The following is a 24025-nucleotide window of genomic DNA, read 5'->3' as shown; positions in this document are numbered from 1 at the left end:
TGATTGGCTCTGGAGAGATTCGTGCACGCTTACTGGTATGCCTGAGGGGTGGGGCTTTGGGGGAGCAACATCCCCACGTGACCTCAGGCCCTTGGGACGTTGGTAAGGCTGGGGACTCACATGCCACCTAATGAACTTGTTATGAATGAGCTAATCAGTTAGGTTTCCTCTACCTTAGTCCCTTCCCAGTGAGTCACTCAGTAGTTGTACACATGCTTATTGCATATGTCAGTTGATCTGGGTTGTAGGAAGCCATTAAATCAACCAATCAATTCCTCCCTCTGGAAAGTAAGTTCCTGTAAGTAGTAAGTCAGCCAATGGTGAGTTTGGCTAAGTCCGCGTGATGCCCTTAACCGAACTCAAGGAGGACGTTGGGTTGTCACGGAAATAGCAGAGTGGAGACGTGCTGAGGACAGTCCAGGCTGGAGCTGTGGGCACCCAAGACGAGGGTAAGTCTGGAAAGGGAAATGATTATTTAGCGGGAAGAGGAAAGAGGTTTTTTGTGGAGACAACCCATGGCTGCACCAGGCCCTGGAGAAGGGAAAGAGACGTGGAAAAGATCGTAATTTTGAAGTCAGAAGGACCATTACACCTGGGCAATAACACCTGCTCCTTTTACAGATGGGGAAAATGTGGGGGGAGGGGGACCAGAGAGGGAACAGCACTGTCTAAAGTTTCCAGCGAGTTACTGGCAAAGCTTTATCTGGAATCACCTCCAGAGTTCTCCTTAATCTTTGATTTGAGGTTGTAAATAAATCACTATATTCAATTAGATTCTGAGGATTAATTTCTAATTACATTTTTTAATTTCAAAAATAAAGACCCAATGTAACTGAAAGGAGAACTAGGCTAATCAACCCTCCCCTCTCAGTAACTGAGCAAGCAGATGAAAAGAAATGGTATGGATATAGAATACCAGCAACTGGGGTGGCTTAGTTGTTTGACTCAGTTGGTTAAGCATCTGCCTTCAGCTCAGGTTATGATCCCAGGGTCCTGAGATTGAGCCCCAGGTTGGGCTCCTTGCTCAGCAGGGACCCTGCTTCTCCTCTCTCTGCCTGCCACCCGCTGTGCTTGTGCTCTCTCTCTGTCAAATAAATAGATAAAATCTTAAAAAAATACTATCAGCCAAATTGACTTAAGTGACATTAATAGACTATCCCATCCAACAATATAGAATACACATTGTACTCAATAGCTCCTGGAACACTTAGACCATATTCTGAATTATAAAGTCTCAACAAACTCAAATGAATTGTAATAATATAAAGTATGTTTTCTGACCCCAGTGGAATTAAACTGGAAACTAATAGTTGGAAAATCATCAAGATATGTGCTTTTACATTTTTTTCAGACAAGAACCTTTTTAAGACCCTGGAGGACACAAAGATCTATTTGATGTAGGATCTTTCCTCAAGAATCTCACTCTTGGATAGTTCTCTTGTAGGATATTTGACCAGTTTCCCAAGTAAAGAAACAACCGAATGAAGAGGAAGCATATTTGTAGGCTGTACAAGGTGAATATAGCAGCTCCACAAAGCTGTCAGGGAACCAGGACCACTATATTGTTGTTTACGGTATCCTTAGTCTGTGGCTTTGATCTTTACGGTTATCTCATGGTTGTCAAATGGCTGCTCCACCTCCAGCATCACATCCATATTCCAGGGAAAGAGGAGGAGAAGGAGCAAGAAGGGACAGGTTTTGGAAAAGAAGAAAGCAACAAAGAGAAAGTAGTGCTGATATCAGAAAAATAGAAATCTCAAAAGTCTTTGGCAGGTAGCCTCATGGTTGGTATTCTAAGTAGACAAGTCTCTCAGAATATTTGCTTAATAATAAATCTAGCAGAGTCCAAAGTTTTTATTTGCATTGCACATGTGGGAGAAAAGAAGAGTACAATCCTACAGATGGGTGTACAATTTAAGAAAACAGAGATGTCAGTTACAATATTATTGTTATCAGAGCAAGAAATTATCAAATAAGACAACTGGTCAGAATTCTATTTTATTTGGATATCATTTTCATAAGACATGGAATAATTTCTAATGTCTTTAGAGTCTCATAAGACCACTTTATTTAAATTGTTCTTCCAAGGGCGGATTTGTATCAACAGAGAACAGAACAAGTCAGCAACAGTCATGAATATTCATACAAAACTGTATATTGCAAAGGAGAACATAAATTATATTCTTATAAACATTCTCAGTTTTGTACAATATCAAATCAAATTCCTTGAGTCCTTTTATAACACAAAACAATATCTTTTGATTTATAGCTTCAGGGGAAGTGAACATCTTTTTCAATTCTTTCTAAGACTTGTTTCCTTTCATTATGAAAACTTATTTTTTTAAAACCAGGGTCTGGAATTCCATTAGCTAGCATTATATGCAAAAAACAGACCTTCAGAGCTCAGTTGTAATGGTAAAGAAAGTAGGGTAAATGCTGAATAGGCTTTTATCCACACAAGACATTTTTCTTGTACTTGTACTGGTATTGGCCACAACAGTCATAGAGCCATTCCTGGATGTAGAGGAGGCAGAGAAATAAAGTTTTTTGTTTGTTTGTTTGTTTTATTTTGTTTTGTTTTTAACTGGGGGTTGATCATCTGAACAAATTTAAAATTATAAGTATACACAGGAGGGTGGTTATCAGGTAGGCATTTCTCAGAGTTTGTCTGAGACATTGCCCTAAAAGAGATGAATGGATAAGGATATTGAAGTGAGTCTAGGAATGGAGGCTTCTTTCTGGTTGTGGAGATCATGGAAGGCTACCTGATGGAAGTTCATTTGACCTGGACTTAGAAAGAGGGCTAGGATTGAATGTGGGCAGAGGGGAGAGTTGCAGAAGAATGTAGTGAAAAGAAAAGTGGCCCAAGTAAACATACAGAGACAGGAATGTATATACTATATGTGGAAAGGTACTTCTCTCTTTGACAGGCAAAGAATAGCAGAGGCTAGGGAAAGAAGCAGTGGAGATAGGGCAACTTTTTGAGCAAAAACATGGACAGCCTCAAATGCAAGGCAAAGGAGCTTGGAATTTATCCTGTTGACCTAGACATGTCTTCTATTGCTTAAATACTACTTAAATATATTCTGTCCTCTCCACCCGCATGGCCACTGTTTCTTCCTCTTGAACTGTTTCTTTCTCCTTGATGCAGATCTATAGTGATCTTATGACACCCAAATATGTTCCCCATGGTTCAAAACCTTTGAAAGTGATTTTCACGACTTCCCCCATCGACTTGGGAGAGAGGTCAAGCTTCTCAGTCTGGCAGTTGAGGTCCTTCAAAGAGGGAAGGACCTGGGGGTAATGACAAGAGGAGAAAGAAGAAAGACATGGTACTGGGGCTCCAGAGAGAGTCTCGGAAACACTGCTCTATCCTTGAAATTCCTTAGCATCTGTTCCCATGAAGCTCCTAATTCTCAAGGTGAACAGAATTTAAGAGTGGTTGAAGAGACAAAAGCCCCTAGTAGGCTATGAATTTACCTCAACCTACACCCCATGCCTCTTACTGCTGATTCTCTTTTCAAATCCTGCCCTCCACAATATATGGATGAGACCTGAGTCAGCAACTGGATAGGTCCTGGCCCTTTCTTGTCCCTGAGATCCTGTTGGTACTTATGTCATTGCCACTGTTATGGTTGGGTAAATAGAATGAGAATCAGGGTTGGAGGTGTCTGAGGAAGTGAAAAAAGAGTGGGGGTGAGGTGGGTATGGGTGGGGAGTGGAAGACAGTGCTGAGTAAGGTGAAGACATAGAGAATTAAGTACTTGATAAATAATAAATAATAGACGTCTTCCATGTGCATATTCTGTGACTCACAGTGTGTCCCATTTCATCTACCCAAAAGCTCCCTGAGGAATTATTGTCCTCATTTCACAGATGAGGAAACAGGCCTTGGGAGATTCAGCAACTTTGCCACAAGTCATTAGAAATTTCGCTATTGGAGTACCCAACTCCTCTGACTCCTAATTCCATTTTAATGCCATGCCCATGCCACTCCAGAACTTCAATGATAGATGTATACACATCTGCTTTCTCAACACCATCATCTATATAGTAGGTGTTATTAAGTCACGTCTTAGAGAAGAGAAATAGCATGGTGTTCCAGAACCAAGAGTGTTGAGATCCCTTGTGGTGATGTTTTGGAATACTGGACTTAACATGTAGAAAACCAGGTTTTAGTTGATGCTGTTACTCCTTTCTCTGTAACCTGAAGCAGACCTTTAGCCTTTCTGAGCCCCAGCTTCTCCCCTGTCTAAGGGACTATAAAAAACCATTATCAGGATGGCTTAAACTGATTTCTATGAAGGTGTTGGAAAATCTATAAACAATTATACAGGTCAGTAATACAACCATAATTTTAGGATGGCATTACTAGAAGTGGCCTCGGCCTCCTTCCATTTTATACATAAGGGACCTGTCACCTGGGAAATGAAGAAAACAGTGAAAAGAATACTTGTTCAGTGAGAGCCAACAGCTAAGTTACAGTCTACAATTATTATAGAGAACTATGTACATCTTTAGTTAATATCTCTTAATTCCCACAACACTGTAGTATTGGTAGTATTGTGCCCATTTTTCTGATTGAGAAACTGAGATTCAGAAATGGAGCTACATGGCCAACCTCACAAAATATAATTACTACCAACACTAAGAACAACAGAAAAACCCAGCAGGCTAAATTGCGGTGGTACACTTAGGAGTCCACAAGACCACCCTCAGGTTCAATGATTCACAAGGAAGACTCACAGAACTTAGCAGAACTGTTATATTCTCAGTTGCAATTTATTATAGCAAACAAATGGAGATTAAAATCAGCAGAGGGAAGAGGCACGAAGGGCAGGATTTAGGAGAGACTAGGCATAAACTTTCAGTTGTCTTCTCCCAGTAGAGTTGTGCATACAGTATTTATTTCTCCTAGCAATAATGTTTGGCAATATGCCCAGTGTTGCCAGGCAGGGAATCTCACTCAGCTTTAGTGTCCAGGGTTTTTACTGGGGGCCTGGTCCCATAGGCATGGCTGACCTTAGTCTCTGGCTCCTCCAGAGGTCAAACTGATACCACATATGGCCCAAGGTCCCCTCCATAAATCACTTTGTTCATATAGACTATCCAGCATGACCCATGGCCCTAGGTAATAGACACTCTTATCAGGAGGACATTCCAAGGGCTTAGAGGTTACCTCCCTAGAACTGGGAAAGGGTCAAATCTTTCTAGGGTAAGCTTAATCCTTTAATGCACAAGTGGGATACTGGAGGACACTAGGTTAGTCAGTTTTTCAACTTAAATCCCTCCCCACAGGGTTACTCTCTCATGTTTTGGTGGAACTCAAGAAGATACAAGTAGAAGATGTGTGTAATCCTTTGAATATTTGAACTTCCCAAGGAATACCCAAGCAATTCTGTGCTCATGGCCTACTGGCTCAATAAAAATATCAGGTCCTGTGTAGCTATAAATCAACCCAGTGCTACCATAGATAATAACACCAAGGGCAGATTCCACACTATTTGAAATCTTGACGAACAAGACTGTACCCTGCTGATCCACAATGTACTTAAAAGGGACACCATGACATACTTATTCTGTGCAGATCTAGAACACAAGAGTCCTTCCTGTAGGAGGATATAAAACTCTCCATATCAGATGACAATCTCATTCAAATGGGTGGTTTGTAAAGGAGCAAGTCCAAGAAGATGTTCTGGTAATTGTGTGGTTTTTACTTCATAGAGCTTTATAAAATCCTATGTATTTCGTTTTTACAATAATACAATATATGGTACAATTGATAACTTTATTTCTTTATTGATAGAAATACAAAGAGGGGGAAAGTGATTTGCCCCACACCATCCAGCAAGTAAGAGGTGGACAGGGAAGCAATCACAGATCTGCTGGAAAGGGCAGAGCCTGAGGGGAGAGTTGGATTGGGAGGGAAGATGCACTGTAGGAACTGACCCTAGGAGGTCTGGGCTGGGGGACAGGTAAGGAATCAGAGGCAATGTAGATCTCAGAAAATTCTCTCACCCTTAGGCTTGAGACCAGGATTCAGGTTCAAGCTCTGCCTCCTTAAGGAAGTCTCCTCAGTTTGCTCACCTAGATAGTGCATAGAAGGGATATATCCATGTGAAAATATATCCAACAGTAACAGTATCAGGTTCCATGAGGTTATCAGAGTGGGGAGGGTGTACCAGGTGAACTTATGGGTGAGAAAATGCTTTGTAACCTGGAGACACTGGTGGGTCATTGAAGTATCCATGAGGATCCCTTGTTTCAGTCCAATCTGTCTTTCCCTTCAGGGCAGACCCAGAAACCAGAGCTCCACATCCTAGAGATTCTCGTGGCTGGGGATCCTATGATTTTGACTTGTACCATTAAAGGCACCGAAAAGAAAACAAAGCCCCTTTCCTTTCCTGGAATTGACCCACCATGTTCACCAGCACAGATGGCTCCAGCAACTCCTCCTCCTACTGCTGTACCTCACCCTGAAGCCTCAGGATTATAACACCACCCTCAGATGTCATTTGAATTTCTCCGCAGCTATGTTCTCTGGAAGTGCCGGGGTTGTATTCCAAGTGATCTGTGAGTGCTGGTGGGCAAAGGAAGATCCAGAGTCTGGGAGAAGTGGTGGGCTCAGGAGAAATTCCCGAGTCCTGGGGCAGGGTTGGGTGGGAGGAGTCTGGCAAGCTGTCACATCTTTACCAGGCTTCAGCGGCTGAAAGACCAGAGGTAAGAGCTGAACAAGAATCAGACACAGGTGAGGAAGAGGATGAAGGGAAACTGGTCTGAGAAGCCCAGCTTCTCTGGGCTTCCAGAAAGTTTTTCTGAAGCTCCTGGGGAATCAGGAATAAGAATAGGAATAAGGAAAAGGAGAAAGTGGAGAAAGGAAGTAAGGGTGCCTTGGTGACTACTGACCTGCTCTCCCCATAGCACCCACAAGGCTGCTTAATGCTTCTTGTTCCTTGGAGAAGACTCTGCAGTGTAGCTGTTCCTTCCATGGGCTCCCTACACCCTCTATGCAGTGGTTGTTGGAAGGTGTTCCTGTGAGTGTCAACAACACAAATAGCATCTTCAAGGTGACTTCCACGGTAATTGGTGCCTGGAACAACAGCACCATTAGCCTCACTGGGGAGCCAGATTTACTCATGAATCTCCGCTGTGAGGGGAAGAACCAATATGGCATCCATGCTTCACGTGTCTTCCTACTACCAGGTCAGTACGCAGGGGTCTACTGACTGGGCTAGAACAACAACACCGGGGGATCAAAATGAGGATGGGCACAGGGCCAGAGGAAAGAGTGGTAGCTCAGACTTCACAGCCTTAGGAGAAAATAAAATACCACTCTCACTTCCCTCTGATTCCAGATAAGCATTCAGGTTCCAGTGTGTTCGTGAAAGGGCTGACCCAGGGCATCATATATGGATCCATCATCTCCGCACTGTTCTTCTTCTTCCTTGTCCTCCTCATGTGAGTATCAGGTTAAAATTCATCATCAAGCCTTTTCCAACACCTACTACATTTATTTATGTTATTTATTTCCTTCATTATAATCCTTCCAATCTGTTCTTTTTGCCCCCTTAACATGGTCTCTTGTATCATTTAATTTAGCCAATCTTCTCCCAATATGTGAGTGTAAGGCTATCAGTTTCCCTCTAAGCACGACTTTAGTTGCATCTCACAAACTTTGGTATAAAGTATTTTAGTATCACTTGGTTAAAATAGTTCTAATTTCCATTTTTATTTTTAACCCAGGAGAGATTTTCTTAGACAAAGCAATGTATTCTAATGGTCCTGTTTTCTTTATTTCTAGCTTAAATCCAATAAGTGGATTTAATACTATGAATTATTTCAATTCTTTATTTTCTTTGTGGTAGTTTTTATAAACATTCCACACAGGCTTAAAAAGAATGTGTATTCTACACTTGATGAAGACTGTTTTCAACAGATACATAGGCGTTTTCTTTCTTTCAGATACATAGGCTTTAAATCGAGTTCATCTTTTCTAGTTGTATTGTGACTTCTGCTCAGTGCCCTTCTCTGCACTTCTCCTCCCATCCCTGCTCCCTTCTCTCACCAGGCTGACATTTACTCATCATTAAGGGCTCAGCTCACAGCCTTTACATCATGTGTTCCAGGAAACCTTTCCTGGCACTGGGCTGGGTGCCTTTTCAGGGCCCCCACAGCCATCTGGGCTTTTGGATAGTATTAGTGCTAATGTAATGGTTCTACTCTGATGTGACTAAGTGTGGGTATCTGTTTTGTTTGTTTGTTGTTAGGTACATCTGCTTTGCCTCTTTCATCTGTGCTCTCGTGTCTGTTACCTCCATCATTTCCTTTCACTGTGGGCTTCTCATTTAATATTTCTCAGATTTTCTTTTTTCCTCTGTTTGTCCTTTTGCCCTATGTCCTGCATTTTCTAGGGATATAGACAAGAAAGCAAGTGCTAGGTTAAAGGTCCATACAAGGGAGATACTAAGGGGACCCCACCCTTCAGAATCTCCATCCTTGTAGGGGAAGGTGGCATCCATACTGCATAGAAATCCTCCCACACAGGACACCTGGGTGGTTCAGTCAATTAAGTGTCTGACTCTTGATTTCAGCTCAGGTCATGATCTCAGGGTCCAGGGACCAAGCCCCACATCAGCTCCTTGCTGAATGGGGAGTCTGCTTCCTTCCCTCTCCCTCTGGCCCTCCTCCCCACTCTCTCTCTAAAATAAATAAATCTAGGGGCGCCTGGGTGGCTCAGTGGGTGGAGCTGCTGCCTTCTGCTCGGGTCATGATCTTGGGGTCCTGGGATCGAGCCCCACATCGGGCTTTCTGCTCGGTGGGGAGCCTGCTTCCCCCCCCTCTCTGCCTGCCTCTCTGCCTACTTGTGATCTCTACCTGTCAAATAAATAAATAAATAAAATCTTTTTTAAAAAATAAATAAATAAAATAAAATAAATAAATCTAAAAAAAAAAAAAATCCTCCCACACACCCCCGAGAGCCTTCCCCAATATGATGCCTTATCAGTATTACAGATGTTTTCTTTCCTTCCCCTCTTCTCTTATCTCCTTCCCCTCACTCGGCAACAAGTTTTACCTACTTCACAGGAAAAAAGCAACTCCCAACACCTACAGAGTTATTGCCACTGGCACTGGTGATTTACTTCTTGCCTTTTTCAGAGAAAGAGGCATCCCTCTTCCTGTCCAAGGTTAGCCTCACCTCCTTTGCCTGGGAATCCATCTCCTCCACACTCCATTAATCATCTCTTCTGTCTCCTAAATTTTCAGTCATTCTTTCTTCACCAGTTCTTTCTCTGAAGGGTATAAACGTGCCCAAATCTCTCCAACCTCAGCCCCACAAACACCCTCTATGTACCATCCAATTTTTTTTGAGAGAAGAGCTTACTCCCACTGCCTGATTCTCATCACCCTTACATTCGTCAGTCCCCTACAATCTGCTCACTAGCACCACGCCATTGAAATGGCACTCTCTAAAGCAGTCATTTATCTTTATTCTCAGAATTATTCTCAAAATCCAATGGCAGATGTTCTATATTTTTCTTGTTCACTTTAGGTAGTGTTTATGATTCTGGTGGGTGGGGTGAGGCCCTCCTACCCATGGGCTTTTTTTTTTTTTTTCACAGTGAAGGAGGATGGTGAGGCCATCTGCTGAAAGATGTGGGTGGGAGCAGGGGTGAGGGGAAGGGATCAAGAAAAGTGGTGATGGGGATGAGATGATTGGAATAGCCACTGAGGAGAATGAGTGGGATCCACATGAAGACAAGGGAAATAATTGGTGACCAGCAGCAAAGGTCCAATGGTGACTGGAGATTGTTCAATATTAGCGGCAACAATGCCATTGCTGTGTGATGTTTCCTCCCAGTAGTGGTCATTGGAAGAAAAAGAGTGAAGGGTGGCATTGATCTAGATTTGGGAATTTGCAGGCTGGATGCCATGGAAGGATGATGGGGTGGAGCACCAGAGAGATATGAAAGCTGGGGGAAAGAGCACTTCGAGTGGTAGCCATTGTTCCCGGTGAGGCAGGGAAAAAAGGAAGAGAAACCAAGGTGCTAGAGAATGTGGTATCTTGGATCCAAAGCCTCCATCTGTGAGATCAAGGAACAGAAACCAAAGACTGAAAGAGAGCATAAGGAACCTGAATAGGACAGAAGGAGGCACAGCATAGAGTATTGGGATTTTAAACTGTCGTAGGTGGAAAAGTTTTGGGGAATAATGCATGAAGGATAATGGTTAAAGGAGATAAGTCACATTAGTTAGGACTCTTCCAGTTGTGAGTAATAAGAGCTGAATTCAGCAAGCTCAAGGAAAAAGGAAACAGTTATTGCTATATGTTGCTATATTATAGTCCCCTAAACTTAGTGACTTTAAACAATGGTCATTTTAGTATATCGCACAATTTCATGGATCAGGAATTTGAGTAGGGCCCAACTGAATGATTCTTCAGCTTCCTATGGTATCCACTGAGGTCACTTGGTGGTATTTAGCTAGCTGCTGGGCTAGGGCAGAGGGTCCAAGATGACTACACTCTCATGCCTGACATTTTGCTGTGGACAGCTGGAGGACGGGACTCACCTGGGCCCCTCTTACTTTCCATGCAGTGTTAGAGACTCATCTGTCATGGTCCCTTCCAAGGCAAAGTTGCCAGTCCTTTTAAGGCTAGGCCTGGAATTGATAGAATGTCACTTCCATCATATTCTCTCAGAACAAGTCACAGACTGGCCAAGATTCAAGGGGAAGGGAAAATAGACCCCATTTCGCCATGGGAGGAGTGCCAGAAATTTGCAGCCATCTGTACATAATCTGCTACAGGAACATATTGACCATCTGTTAAGTCTAAGACTTCAACAACAGAGATTTATTTTCTCATGGTTCTGGAGGCTGGAAGCCCAAGACCCCAAGTGTCAGCAGGATTGGTTTCTCTTAAGACTCGTTGGCTTGCACATGGCCACCCTCTTACCACTTCACCTGATCATCCCTGTGCACACACACACCTGGTGTCTGTCCCTCTTCTCCTTTTTTTTTTTAAGATTTTTATTTATTTTAATATTTTTAAAAGATTTTATTTATTTATTTGACAGATCACAAGTAGGCAGAGAGGCAGGCAGAGAGAGAGGGGAGGAAGCAGGCTCCCTGCTGAGCAGAGAGCCCGATGTGGGACTTCATCCAATCCCATCCTGGGATCATGGCTTTAACCCACTGAGGCACCCAGGCACCCTGGATTTTTATTTATTTTAGAGAGAGGGCAAGAGAGAATGAATTGGGGGAGGACATGAGAGAGAAGGACAAGCAGATTTTGTGCTGAGTACAGAGCCCAGTACAGAGCTCCATCCCACAACCCTGAGATCATGACCCCAGCCAAAAGCCAGAGTCTGCCACTTAATAAGCAACCCAGGCACCTGTCCCTCTTCTTACAAGGACACAAGTCATATTGGATTAGGACCCACCTAAAAGCATCAATTTAACTTAATCACCTCATTGAAGATCTTATCCAAGTACAGTCACATGGATTAGGGTCTATCCATATAACCTCATTTTACCTTAATTACCGTTTTAAAGGTCCTTTCTTCAAAAACAGTTACATTCTGAGGTACTGGGTGTTGGAATGAATTGGGTGGGATAAGGAAGACACAATTCAGCCCGTAACAGGGAATATTTATACTTCAGACATGGCTGGATCTAGGTATGCATATGACTGACATTAAGAGTCTGCTGTCCCCATGCCTTTGCTCTGCTTCCTTCTGTGTGTACTTGACCCCTGGAGGCTCTCTCCACCTAGTGGCAAGATGGCCAGGAGCAGCCACATGATTGTATCCTATCTCAGCAACTCTAGCTGAGACAGGACTTGTCTTCCTCTTGAGGATATATCGGTCCAGAGAAGACTCTGATTGTCCCTGCTTCAGTCACAGGGCCATCCTCGACTAATGTTTAGGTGGGTGAGGTACTTTGGTGGGCCAGTCCTAAACTTGCCTACTGTGCCATTCCAGTCCCATAGAAACCATAATAAAAGCTCCTACATGTGCTTCCCCCTTCTACTTCCCTGAGCAACCCTGGAGCTTCCCCATGTGGCCCTGTGTGGCATGGTGTGCCCCTCTTGGGAACTTGGAGAATTTTTTTTAAAGATTTTATGTATTTATTTGTCAGGGAAAGAGAGAGCACACACAAGCAAGAAGAGAGACAAAGGGAGAGGAAGAAGCAGACTTCCTGCTAAACAGGGAACCCAGCACAGGGCTTGATCCCAGGGCCCTGGGATCATGATTGGAGCCAAAGGCAGATGCTTAACCAACTGAACCCCCTAGACGTCCCACCTCTTGGGAACTTTGAATAACAAACTGTCTGTTCAATGGCAGCCATTCCCCAATCTGTTAGCTTCATTACAGCTGAATACAAACAAAATCCCATGTACATTCCCACTTCTGGGGAAGAGCCAGACTGAGCAAAGCAGGGGGACCAATGAGCAGGGCAATTGCAGTTGCCAGGGCAAGAAAGGAAGGGAACCAGTTATGTAACCAATGATACATCTACACAACAGAGCACCATGCAGCTGTGAAAAAGACTAAGGAGGCTGTCAATGTACTAACATGCACAGATACAGTGGAAATATTAAGAGAAAGAAAAAAGGTGTAAAAAATTAGTCTAGAAAAAAAATCATATACATATTGAGACATCACAGGGCTGGGGGAGAACCTGAATAAAGGCACCACCATGAAGGGACTTGGTTGGGGAGGGCTGGGACTTTGTCGTGAGGGTGCTGGGGAGCCATGGGATGGCTGGGAGCAGGGAAGGTATAGGTCAGCTCTGGGCCAGGAGGCTGGAAAAGAAGCTAGGGAGAAGATCCAGGCCAAGAGAGTGGGTATTTGTATGCCTGTTTGAGGAGGAGAGGGAGTTGCTGGTCACAGAACTAGCAAATGGAGGGAAAGGGTCTGGGTCTTCTGACCCCCAGCCCAGGGCTCCTTCTGGGAACAAGGAGGGGACGGGGAGATGGAGCACAGTATTAACCACAGGGCTCATTACTTTAGAGTGAAGATGCTTCAATGGTGGGAGGACAGGAACATTTCCAAGGCTAAAGAGGCCCCAATTATCCAGATACCAGAGTTGCTGGAAGAGCCAGAAACAGCTGTGAAGTCTGAAGCCAAAAGCACTGAGCGTCAGTTGGAGGTAAGTCCCTGGGCTGGGACGGACACCAGACAGACTGCTGCCCAGCTGAGGCCAGCTGACCTCCACATCCTGCCTAAACTCACCCACTGCCTGTTGACACCACCAGGGAACACTCTTTAGAAACAAAGATTGTCCGGGACCCCTAGACTTGCAAATCCAACCCCTCAGGGTCAGAGCCCAGAGGTTCTGCACTGCCAGCAATGTCTCGGACTCATTCTGACACATGGCCACTGGCAGGACTGGGCCTTACCCGAGTGTCTGTCTGGTGCCTCAAGCTGAGTCCCCTTCCAGCAGCAGAGTCCCCTTTGCTGTGGTTGGTGAAGAGCCTGAGGGGCTCTGGGCCCAGCCCCTGCCCCAGTTGGGAAGGCAGACTTGGCCACAAGTGGCTGCTGCCCTTCCGGGAGTGAACAGAAAATACTAGGGCATAGGCCTTATTATTATTAGTCTGCTCAAGGCTGCCATAATGAAGTGCCCCAGACTCAGGAACTTAAACAGCAGGCCTTTTCACAGATCCGGAGGCCAGAAAACCAAGATCAAGGTGTCGGCAGGGCTGGTTCCTTGGGAGCGCTCTCCTCAGCTTATAGACGGCCACCTTCTCCCTGTGTCCTCAAGTGGCCTTCCTTGTGCACGTGTCTGTGTCCTAATCTCTTTATGTGAGGACACATGTCATAACGAATTAGGGCCCACCCTAATGGCCACAGTTTAATTTAATCATCTCTTTAAAGGTCCTGTCTCCAAATAAAGTCAGTGCGAGGTACTGTGGGTTAGGACTTCAACATATGAATTGTAGGGGGAAGGGGCTTACAAGGGGGAGGGCACGGTTCATCCGATGACACAGGCATCAAGGAGTTAGTCATAGCTTTCCATTGGGGGGTACCCAGAGAGGGGAAGGGCTTGGCCAAGGCAGAAGAATGCCAGGATCTGGTTCTCCCACAGTCTAGGGCTCTTGAGCCAGAAGGACTGACCACGGGCAAGAAAGCTCCCAGACTGATCAAGACAGATGCGTGGCTCTCAGACGCCTAGATCCACTAGCCCGGTCAAACTTCCCAGACCTACAGAGCAGGAGCAGTATCTCCATCCAGAGACTCTAAGACCAGAAGTCAGCGCCAAGAGCTCACACATTCACCCCACAAGGAGTCCCATGCGCTGGACCTGTTTGTCAGTCCCCTCCCCAACCAAGGACCTGCCTACTCTCTGCCCTTGAGCAACATGGTCTGGACAGGCCTGCCAACGCGCAGGACCACTGGTGACATACACGGGACCCTGGCGGGGAGACAGCACTAGCAGAAGGGCTAACGCTATTGTCCACACGGGCACTGTGACCCAGAGTGACAGTGACCCTCCTGCAGCTTCAGGCACTGCCAAGCAAAGCTAGCCTCCGCACTCTGCAGAGGGAAACTGAGACCCGTGGAAGGTAAGTGCCTGAAACACTAAAGAAGCCCAGAGGTCTCTCTGCAGGGACACTGGAGATCACGGGGCCGCCCTCCACACCCCCAAGTTGCAAATAGGGAAACAGAGGCTCACAGTGTCTCAGGCCACACAACAAGACTGCACAGCCCAGGACACCCCTCCCCCAACCCAGGACCCTTGCTCCCTGGAGCAGTTGTCCCTGTCCCCTGGAAATTTTTTCCTGACCTTATAAGACTATGGTGCGGAGGCTGCAAACTCAAAAGCCCACAGGGGCCGGGCAGGTAACAAAATAAGTGCCCCTGATCCACATGAGAACCGAGTGGTCCTGAGAGCAGGTGTCCCACCTGAAGGGGGAAGCAGAAAAACTCAGATCCGACTCTTAACCTGTCCCCTCCCCCAGCAGGAATGAGATCTGCTGGGTCTTCTAGTTTCTCTTTTATCTATTTATTTATTTGTTTTCAAAAAAATCCAGACATCTAGATTCCAGTGTGAAATTTCTGGATTCCAACTGTTAGTAACGGTTTTTAAAAAGCAGCACGGGCCCCCAAAAAGTCATATGTGGACCTATCATTTGCAAGTCTCATCGGAACCATAGACTCGGAGGAGACACCTTTCCTCTAAACACACCTCTTGCCCAAAGGTATTGTTATTCAGAATGCAAATGCCTTGCCCAGTGGAAACAGAATCCCCAGACCCTGGGCAGAGGCTTGGGTCTGGAAGGATGAGGAAGAATTATTTAGACGGAGAAGGACATTCCAGGAATTCATTCATAGGTGTTACTGCAAACAGCTGTGGTGTCCCCATGTGGCAGGCCTTGGGTTGGGGACACCGGTGAGTGAGGTTCATGTCCTGCCCGCAAGGCATCCCCTGGTCTGGCTGCGGCCTGCAGGGTCAAGGCTGCAGAAAGGGGGCATCAGGGAGGGGCAGGGGCCAGTACTGGGAAGAGAGAGTAAGACTGGGAGAACTGGGAGCTGGAGCATTGCCCCCTGATCTGGGCAGACATGCTGGGAGCTGGGAAGCCACAAGACGGAAAGTGGGGGACCTGGGGTGCTCCAGCGAGGGCAGCACAAGCAGGGGGCAACAGTGGGAAGGAATGAGCCAGTCAGGGCACCCCAGGCTGGCCAGAGGAAGCTCCTCTGCTCTTGGGCCTCAATCATCATCCAGCCGGCTCTCAGAAGCAAGAGGGACTGCTGCCTGAAGGACACACAGGGCAGGGACAGCACCCTCGAGCTCAGCTTCGGAGGCCTGGCAGCCTGCCAGTTACGGACTCAGGGATACCTAGCTCAGGAAAAAAATATGCTGTCCCCATGTGTGGGTGGCAGGGAGCCAGCAGCAGCTCCGCAAATGAAGATGAGGTTGGAAAGTGGATCTTTGACCAAGGAGCAGCTGCCCTGCAGGGTCTCTGGTTCACCACCCACCCCTCCTCATCACTCTCTGCCTCCGTTGCCACCCCTCTCTCACCCACTCCCCCTGTTCCTCATCTAATACACGTTTTCCCAGGGCCCCCAAGTGCCACACTCATGCTGAGCCCTGCAGGGACACCGGCATGGGTCCCTCCCAGTGCAGACTGGGACACAAGTGCCTTGTGGGGAGGGGACTGTGAGTGGGGGACCACTGAGGTTCAGAGATGGATGCCCAAGCTGCTGAGAACCTTTGTCCATCAGAGGAGGATGCTTCTGTCCCCATCTAGCCTGAGGTATCTACTCACTCCCCAGGACAAACCTCCGGTCTCTGATCGTGATATAACAGTCACTCATGTCACTGGGCAAATCTTGCTATTTCATCACTCCACCTGAGGAGGAGATCATGGGGTAGATGGACTTTATAAACAGCCCTCCCTCATTCCTTCAGGAGATGACAGGCACAACCACAACGATGGCACTGGCCAGCACCCAGTGCCTTATGGGCCCTTAGGCCTTCATGCACAGAGCCCAGCAGCACTGTGCAAAGGGTCTGGTGGTCAAGGGCATTTTACAGAGGAGGAAACTGAGGCCCAGAGAGCTTGAGAAACCTCCCTCAGGGGGCGGGGCGTGGGAAGGAGGAGAAACCTCCCCAAGGTCATACCTCAACTTTATGAGACAGGAGCTGGTCCCCCAGCTTTTCCCACAAGGAAGCTGACATTCAGAAAGGGGAGTGTCCGTGCCACCTGCTCCCCCACTTCTGCCCTCTCCTGCCCACTCCTGGGAGCCCTGTCCATCAGGATGACTTCTGCTGATCATCAGGAGACCTGAAGGCTGCAGTTCAGGCTGGGGAACGAATCTCTCAGGGAGCAAGTCCCTACCCCCCACCCATCTCATTCTCATTCAACAGCCCCCATCTAGTTCCCTTCTCAGTTAACCCTTTTTGTGCCTACACCTTGTTAGGTTTGGAGGATGGTGGAGGACAGGGCTGCCACTGTCCCTTCCTCTCCTGGTTAGGGATCCTCACTGGTCACTGCAGTGGGGCTGTGGGCGTGTGAACCTTTGTGGCCGGCCATGGGGCGCTGGAGCTGGGCTACCGGTGATGGGATCCCAGCACCGCCCTGAGTGTGGGCTGATCATGCACCCCGTTCCCGGCTTCATCTGAGGAATGGGAGCATAACATCATGTGTTACTGTGAGCTGGGAATGTGTTCATGGCTGCCTGGCACCAAGCAGGGCACTGGGGCCACCAGAATGGCAGCTCATGTTTGTTGAGCTCTGTGTGTGCTCCAGGTCCTGTTCTTAACATGTTAAGACCCATTTGTATCCATCAGCGTTCAACCCAAGAAACAGAATCAGTAGCTGACCCGTATTAAGAGATTCATTGCACGGAATTGGCTTATGTGACTGTGGGGCTAGGCAGGTCTGATGTCCTCCAGGCAGGCAGTTGTCAGGCAGGCGGGAGACTGTCAGGCACAGGATCTGTTGTCCCCAAGCAGAATTTCTTCTCCTGGGAATCCTCCTTTCTGCTCTAAAGGACTTTCAACCGACTGAGTCAAGCCCACCCAGATAATTGAGAATTATCTCAACTGATTAGATATGTCAGTTACATGTACAAAATACCTTCAGGGCAACAGTTGCTGGGGGTTTGACTGATGGAGGACTCTGGTCCAGCCAAGTTCATGGAAAAAACTGGCCATCCCACCATTTGATCCCCACCCTAGCCCTGTGAGGTGGGGGCCATTTTGCACATCCTCTAGAGAGGGACAAGGAACCTGCCTGATTGAACACAGGTGGAGGAACTGGGAGCTGGGGCTCGGACACCCCCACCACCCCCACTCTGCCTCAGGCAGTGAGTGTCTTCAACTGCTGTTACTAACACCTAGCACAGTTCTAGGGACCTGCCAGTGACAGGAAAAGGGAAAGTATATTACAAAGTGGGTGACCTTGGCTGACCTTTTGTGGGGAGGAAGCCAGTGAAGAGGGTAAGGAGTTATTCTTCCAAAAAAATGTATTGAGAGCTCTACTGTGTGTGAGGCACGGAAGGCATAGCACCCATGGGGGCAGACAAAGTCCCTGCCCTCAGGGAGCTTAGAGTCCCATGGGGGAGAAAGACACTAAGCCAGTGAACAAGAATAAATAAATGGGATACGTGACAAGTAAGGGGTGGTAAAGAAAACCGTGGGTGCCCCTGGCCAAGGGGCCAAAGGTAGAGGTGGAAAACGTCTCTGAGGAGGTGAAGGTCTTAGAAGAGAGTCTAGGCAGAGTGCAGAGATGAACAAAGGTCTAGGGGCTGAGTTGCCAGTGTGTTTGCAGAGAGGAAAAAAGTCAATGCAAGAATTCTCCAGGAGGAAGCTGCAGTTCCCACAGGACCCAACTGAGAGCCCCTTGAGAACCCACAAACACAAGGTGTGGGCCACTTCCAACACCACCTGTTCTGATTTTAACTGCCAGCTTTTTGCTTTAGTGAGTTCCTCACTTTCAAAGAGGCTTAGCAGGAACAAGTTACGAAGGGGAACAAAAGGAAAAAGCAAGACCCCTGCCTCATCCCACTCCCAAGAGACAACCACGGTTCCTGGCTCCTGTGTTTCCTCCCAGAGCGGTGGTTCCTCAAGGGAGCAACTTTGTGCCTCCCTGGGGACACTCTGGGTTGTCCTGACCATTATGGGTGGCAGGAAGAGAGCTCCTTACATCTAGGGCTTGAGTCCTGGGTGCTGTTCAATATCTTACAATGCCCAAAACCTGATGAACACCGAGTAATAACACAGCCTGTGCTAGCCTGGTACAGCCCCTCCAGTAAGGTTCTGGTTTTTTTTTTTTTTTTAAGATTTTATTTTACAGAGGCACAAGCAGAGAGATTGGAAGAGGGAGAAGCAGGTCTCCTGCAGATCAGGAAGCCTGATGCGATGCAGGGCTTGGTCCCAGGACCTCCAAGATCATGACCTGAGCAGAAGGCAGCCACTTAACGACTGAGCTGCCCAGGTGCACCTCCAGTAGGGTTCTTAAACACACTTCCTGATAAGGATGCCACTTACAGAGGTATGCACAGGGTTAGGGATTCCAGGATCCAGCTACAGAAGGAAAGGGCTCCTTCCAGATTCTGCTGGATCCTGGAGAAACCAGGGGGAGAAATGTGCCCCTGGGGCCTCACTGAGAACCAGGGCTAGAGCAGAGGAGCCACCCGACAGGAACCAAGGAGAGCAGCAGGCAGGGAGGACAACATTCTCCAGCCATACTCCAGTGTTCAGTCTGTGCCTCACTTTGGCCAAACCCCCCTTCAGGTCCAAGGGGGAGGGGCTTGTGTCAGAGGAGTGGAGGATGGTGGAGGGATGCGGTGAGAGGCTGAGTAACGGTCTCCAAAGGTATCAGAGCCGAATGCCTGGAACTCATGAATGCTACCTTACAAAGGGAAAATGGTCTTTTCAGATATGATTAAATGAAGGATCCTGAGGTGAGGGGTTTATCCTGGATGACCCAAGTGGGCCCTAAATACAATCACAATACCCTTATATGAAGCTCCAAGCTCCAGAGCTTGGAGCCACGCAGCCTCAAGCCAGGGAATGCAGGTGGCAACCAAGAGCAGACAGGCAGCGAACAGATTCTCCCCTGTCCCACTCCAGAAGCCTCCCTAGGGAGCATAGCCCTGTAGACATTGTGCTTTTGGCCCATGGAAATTGGTGTTGGACTGCGGGCCTCCACAACTGGGAGGGAACAACGTGTGTGGTTTTAAGCTACCATGTTTTTGGTAATTTGTTACAGCAGCCACAGGAAGCCCGGGCAGATGGGGATGGTGATAAAGGGAGAGACAGCAGCACTGCAGGAACCATGAGAGCTCTCCCTCCTGGCTGGGTGCTGGGATGGGTGCTGTTCCAATGTCAGGAAACTCCCTTCATGCTCTAGCAACTCCAGGAGCAGGAATTATTACCCTCAGTTTTTTGGGTGTTGAAACGAAGATACAAAAATATTAAGTAAATTGCCCTACCAAGCATTTTCTTTTTTAATTTGAACAGGGAAAATTTAATATAAGGAATTATTAACTTTAACAGGTAATATTCTATAAAGGGGTAGGGGAATACCATAGGATTCAGGCCCAAGGAAGGAATGAACTTGGAAAGGAACCTCCCCACCAAGGCTGAGGTGCAGCCCACACTGTAAGATATGTGGTTGTGGACCCCTGGACGGTGGGGAAGTTGGCTGGCTTGCCCAGACCAGAGCTGGTCCACAGATGCTGAGCAATCAGAGAATACCCCTCCCAAGTGCTGGCAGGATGAGGCTGGAAAGACAGCTTCTAGGACATATCAGGAAGGAATCAGTTGGGAAAACACTGAAAGTTGATGAGCTGCCATCCACATGGGCACCACTGAAACCTGATGGAAGTGAGCTCATGTGTCACTGGTGACCCTAGATAAGAGCAAGAGGAAGCCCAGGGAAAAGTCAGAACAAGGGAGAAGCCCTGTTCCTTCTGCAGTGTCCCTCAGGCTCTCTCTACTGACAAAGCTTAGCAGCCAACTCACTGCAAAGGGAGATTATTTAAAGGTTCCAGCCCTATTCTTGACAAGCAGGTAGCAAAGGTTGGCTTTGGAGCATAGAGGCAATAGAAGTAGTATGATTATCTGTTCATCGTGCCAGGTCCGGGAGGGATGGGATATTCTTTTTCTGTGATAAGCAGATACCCTGTGTGTGTGTGTGTGTGTGTGTGTGTGAAGTGCCTGTTCAAGTCTTTTTGCCAAGTTTAAAAAATTAGTTGTCTCTTGTTGATTTGTAGTAGTTCTTTATATATTCTGGCTACTAGTTCATCGTCAGATGTACATATGACACATCTCTTCAGCCATGTCTAAAGCTTTGGGAAATTAGTTCTCTATGTCTCTATTTCCTCATCCATGAAAAAAACACAAAACACACCTTATAAGGATGTCATGAAACTTCAAGGATCTAATATCAAAAAAGTGCTCAGAGAGGCGCCTGGGTGGCTCAGTAGGTTAAGCCTCTGCCTTCAGCTCAGTTCATGATCTCAGGGTCCTGGGATCGAGTCCTGCATTGGGCTCTCTGCTAAGCAGGGAGCCTGCTTCTTCCTCTTTCTCTCTCTCTTTCTCTCTCTCTCTCTCTGCCTGCCTCTCTGCCTACTTGTGATCTCTCTCTGTCAAATAAATAAAATCTTTTAAAAAAAAAAAAGTGCCAGAAAGATGCCGGCACATAGTAAACACACACACGTGTTGCCATCAGCCCTGGCATGGGCCAATCCAAGAAGAGGAATCCCATCCTCATCCTAAGTTTGGATGGTCCTGAGTTCAAGGGGAGCAATAAATGATCTTTGCCAGGGCCACAGCAGATTCTGTACAGTGGTGTACTGATGAAATGACCCTCCAAAAAAAGGTCTGATTTATAATGTTTGCTAGTTGCCATGGTATAAATACTCATTTCACAGCCAGTTTCAAACTAACAGTGGTTTAACATCCAGTTTGCAAAATTACTGGCAATCTAGCAGTCAGTACTCCAGAACCAGTGCAAGCCATCTGCAGTGTCCCCCTGGGTCCTGTACCACCTGGTGGGGTTAACTTGGGTGGATCTCTTCTTCTCTGTGGATCTTCATCCCCTTATCTGCCTAAATAGGACAAGTCATCCAACTCATCCCTGCAGTACTGATTTAGTGAATACCTTCTATGTGTCAGTCACTGGGTTTGGCTCTGGGGACGCAGACCTGAGCAAAAGCAGAGAAGACCCTCCCTAGCAAAGATATTCTGAAGGTAGTGGTTGTGTACTGTGGTTGGGTAATGACTGAAAATAAACAGCAAGTTCATGAAATAAGGGAATCATAAAAGCAATTGACAAAATAAAGCAGGTATCCCATCTCTTGTGTTGGGAGGGGGTTTACTTTGGTTAGCATGATTGACAAAGTCTTCTTAAAGGTGACATCTGATATGGGGTACCTGGATGACTCAGTCAGTTAAGCATCTACCTTTAGGTCATGATCCCAGGATCCTGGAATTTAGCCCAGCATTGGGCTCCCTGCTCAGCTGGGAGTCTGCTTCTCCATCTTCCTCTGCTCCTCTTGCTGCTTGTTCTCTCTCTCTCCCTGAAATAAAATCTTTAAAAAATAAAGGTAACACTTGATAGAGTTTGGTGCCAATGTGGTAGGAAGAGCATTCCAGCAGAGGGAACAGCCAGTGCAAGCACCTGTGGCTGCCACAAGTTTGGCTTGTTTGAGGAACAGAATGAAAGCCAGAGCAGCTGGAGCTGAGTGAATGTTTGATGTGGGGGAGGGGCATCGGCCGGTTTATGTGTTCAGTGGTTGTGCATCTGAGGGTGGAGGGTGGACCAGGACACTGGCTGCTGTAGTCAGAGCAGTCCTACAGGGGGAAATGGTGGCAGCTCAGACCAGTGAGATTACCCAGGACAGGGAGGGGTGGACAGAGTAGAGACCGATTTTAAAAACAGAGCAGGCTGCTCTTGCAGACATCCTGGATTGCGGGGGGGGGGGGGGGGGATGTGTTTGTGCAGTACAACAGCCCCTGTGGGGTGACTTCAGAAACTCCTGCCTGCACCTGCCAAGACACGGTGGAAGCTGAGACTTATCTTGCTTCAGAGGTCAATGCAGGGGACAGGAACAGGGACACCTCACCTGGCAGGCCCAGAGGGAGGACCTTACTAAGTGACATAGGGAAGACATTAAGGCTTGAAGTGATGGCCAAGAAAGAATTCTTGAGACATCTTTGGTGCAAAAAAAAGTAGTTTTATTAAAGCACAGGGACAGGACCCGTGGGCAGAAAGAGCTGCACTGGGGTCATGAGGACTGGCCCATTATATACGTTCAATTTGGGAGCCAGTTAGGGATATGTGTAAGGCTCCCAGGTATTTTGGAAATGAGGTTTCCGGGATCCTGAAAGGGGTTAGCTATTGTTAGGAAAAGGTCATTTATTTATTATTGTTTAATAAAAACTAGGTCATGAGACCCTTCAGATGTATGTAGGTGGGTCATATGCTTGGAAGAGATTGTCAGCATGTCTCTTGAGGGGGTGGAGATAAAGGAAGTTTCCAAAGGAATCTTTATTTGTTAAAGTAAACTTACAGGATCCTGGGGGCTGGGCTAAGATTGCCTTTTGCCCTTAGCAAAGTATCAACATCAAGGCAGCTGAGTTCCTAGAGGAATGTCACTATGCCTGATTCAAGGACTTGTCAATGGGCTGCAGACAGTAAGGAAACGTAATAAACTTTATTCTGCCTCTGTTTCCCACATCACCTAGTAAGTGTGCGCCTGGTGGAACCAGGAGGAAAGAACTAACCACAGGTTTTTGGGACGCCGGGCAGAGCCAGCTATGTCCCCAGGATCTCTTCTGTTTTCAATAACCTTGGGAAATAGAAATTATTCCCTCTTGCAAGGCAGCCACAGAGGTTCTGGGAAGAGATGTGACTTGTCTAAGGTCACACAGCCAAGTAAGTGAAAGAATGGGGAGTCTAGATTTTCTGCACCTTACCATCTCCTCCCCACTCCCATGACCAGGTCCCCACTCCTTCCCCAATTCCCTCTGTTATGCTGAGGAGGAGGACTGGAGTAAAGAGAGAAAAGGGAATTTTACCCCAAAAGTCAATGTTATTCCTGAAAGTAGAGAAACTGAACCGTGTCCCACAAGAAGAACTGTGCCCACAAGAAAAGGAACTGGGATCCTAGAATCCTGGGTCTGAGAGAAGAGGGGCTGGGGGCCTGGACTCCCGGGTCTGAGGGAGGAGGAGCTGGGACTGGACTCCCGAGTCTGAGGGAGGAGGGGCTGGGGGTCTGGACTCCAGGGTCTAAAGAAAGAGGGGCTGGGGACCCGGACTCTTGGGTCTGAGGGAGGAGGGGCTGGGGTCCCAAACTCCTGGGTCTGTGGGAGGAGGGGCTTGGGGACCAGACTCCTGGGTCTGAGGGAGGATGATATAAGGACCTGAAGCAGAAAGGAGGTGGGCTCAAGAAGAGTCCCCGACCCGGGGTTCTGGGGATTCGAGATGGGAAGACGTGGGGACGCCCGGGGCGGGAGGGGGTAGGGGCCGGGCCGCAGTAACAAAGGCCTCTCCCTCCAACAAGCAACC

General features: G+C 47.2%; 1 protein-coding gene across 4 annotated transcripts; it reads left to right on the top strand.

Moving 5' to 3' along the window:
• Window positions 1-66: 66 nt before the first annotated feature.
• On the top strand, window positions 67-15265 carry LOC101683322 (SIGLEC family-like protein 1). Of its 4 annotated transcripts, none has more exons than XM_045077444.1 (7): window positions 67-449; window positions 1445-1514; window positions 6291-6573; window positions 6922-7203; window positions 7356-7458; window positions 13014-13152; window positions 14089-15265. In XM_045077444.1, the coding sequence occupies exons 3-7, from the start codon at window positions 6534-6536 to the stop codon at window positions 14173-14175; spliced, it is 651 nt and encodes a 216-aa protein (XP_044933379.1). In that variant the 5' UTR covers window positions 67-449; window positions 1445-1514; window positions 6291-6533; the 3' UTR covers window positions 14176-15265. The 4 variants fall into 4 exon arrangements, with proteins under 4 accessions (XP_044933379.1, XP_004767200.1, XP_004767199.1 ...); XM_004767143.3 differs by having other exon boundaries at window positions 1352-1514; window positions 6296-6573; XM_004767142.3 differs by having other exon boundaries at window positions 1352-1514.
• The last annotated feature ends 8760 nt before the right edge of the window (window positions 15266-24025 follow it).

This window comes from Mustela putorius, unplaced genomic scaffold (genome assembly GCF_011764305.1).
Source record: "Mustela putorius furo isolate JIRA1106 unplaced genomic scaffold, ASM1176430v1.1 tig00000196_pilon_pilon_pilon, whole genome shotgun sequence".
Taxonomy (NCBI): Eukaryota; Metazoa; Chordata; class Mammalia; order Carnivora; family Mustelidae; genus Mustela; species Mustela putorius.
Note: the sequence above shows the minus strand (reverse complement) of the source record. Positions and strands in the feature narration are given on the sequence as shown.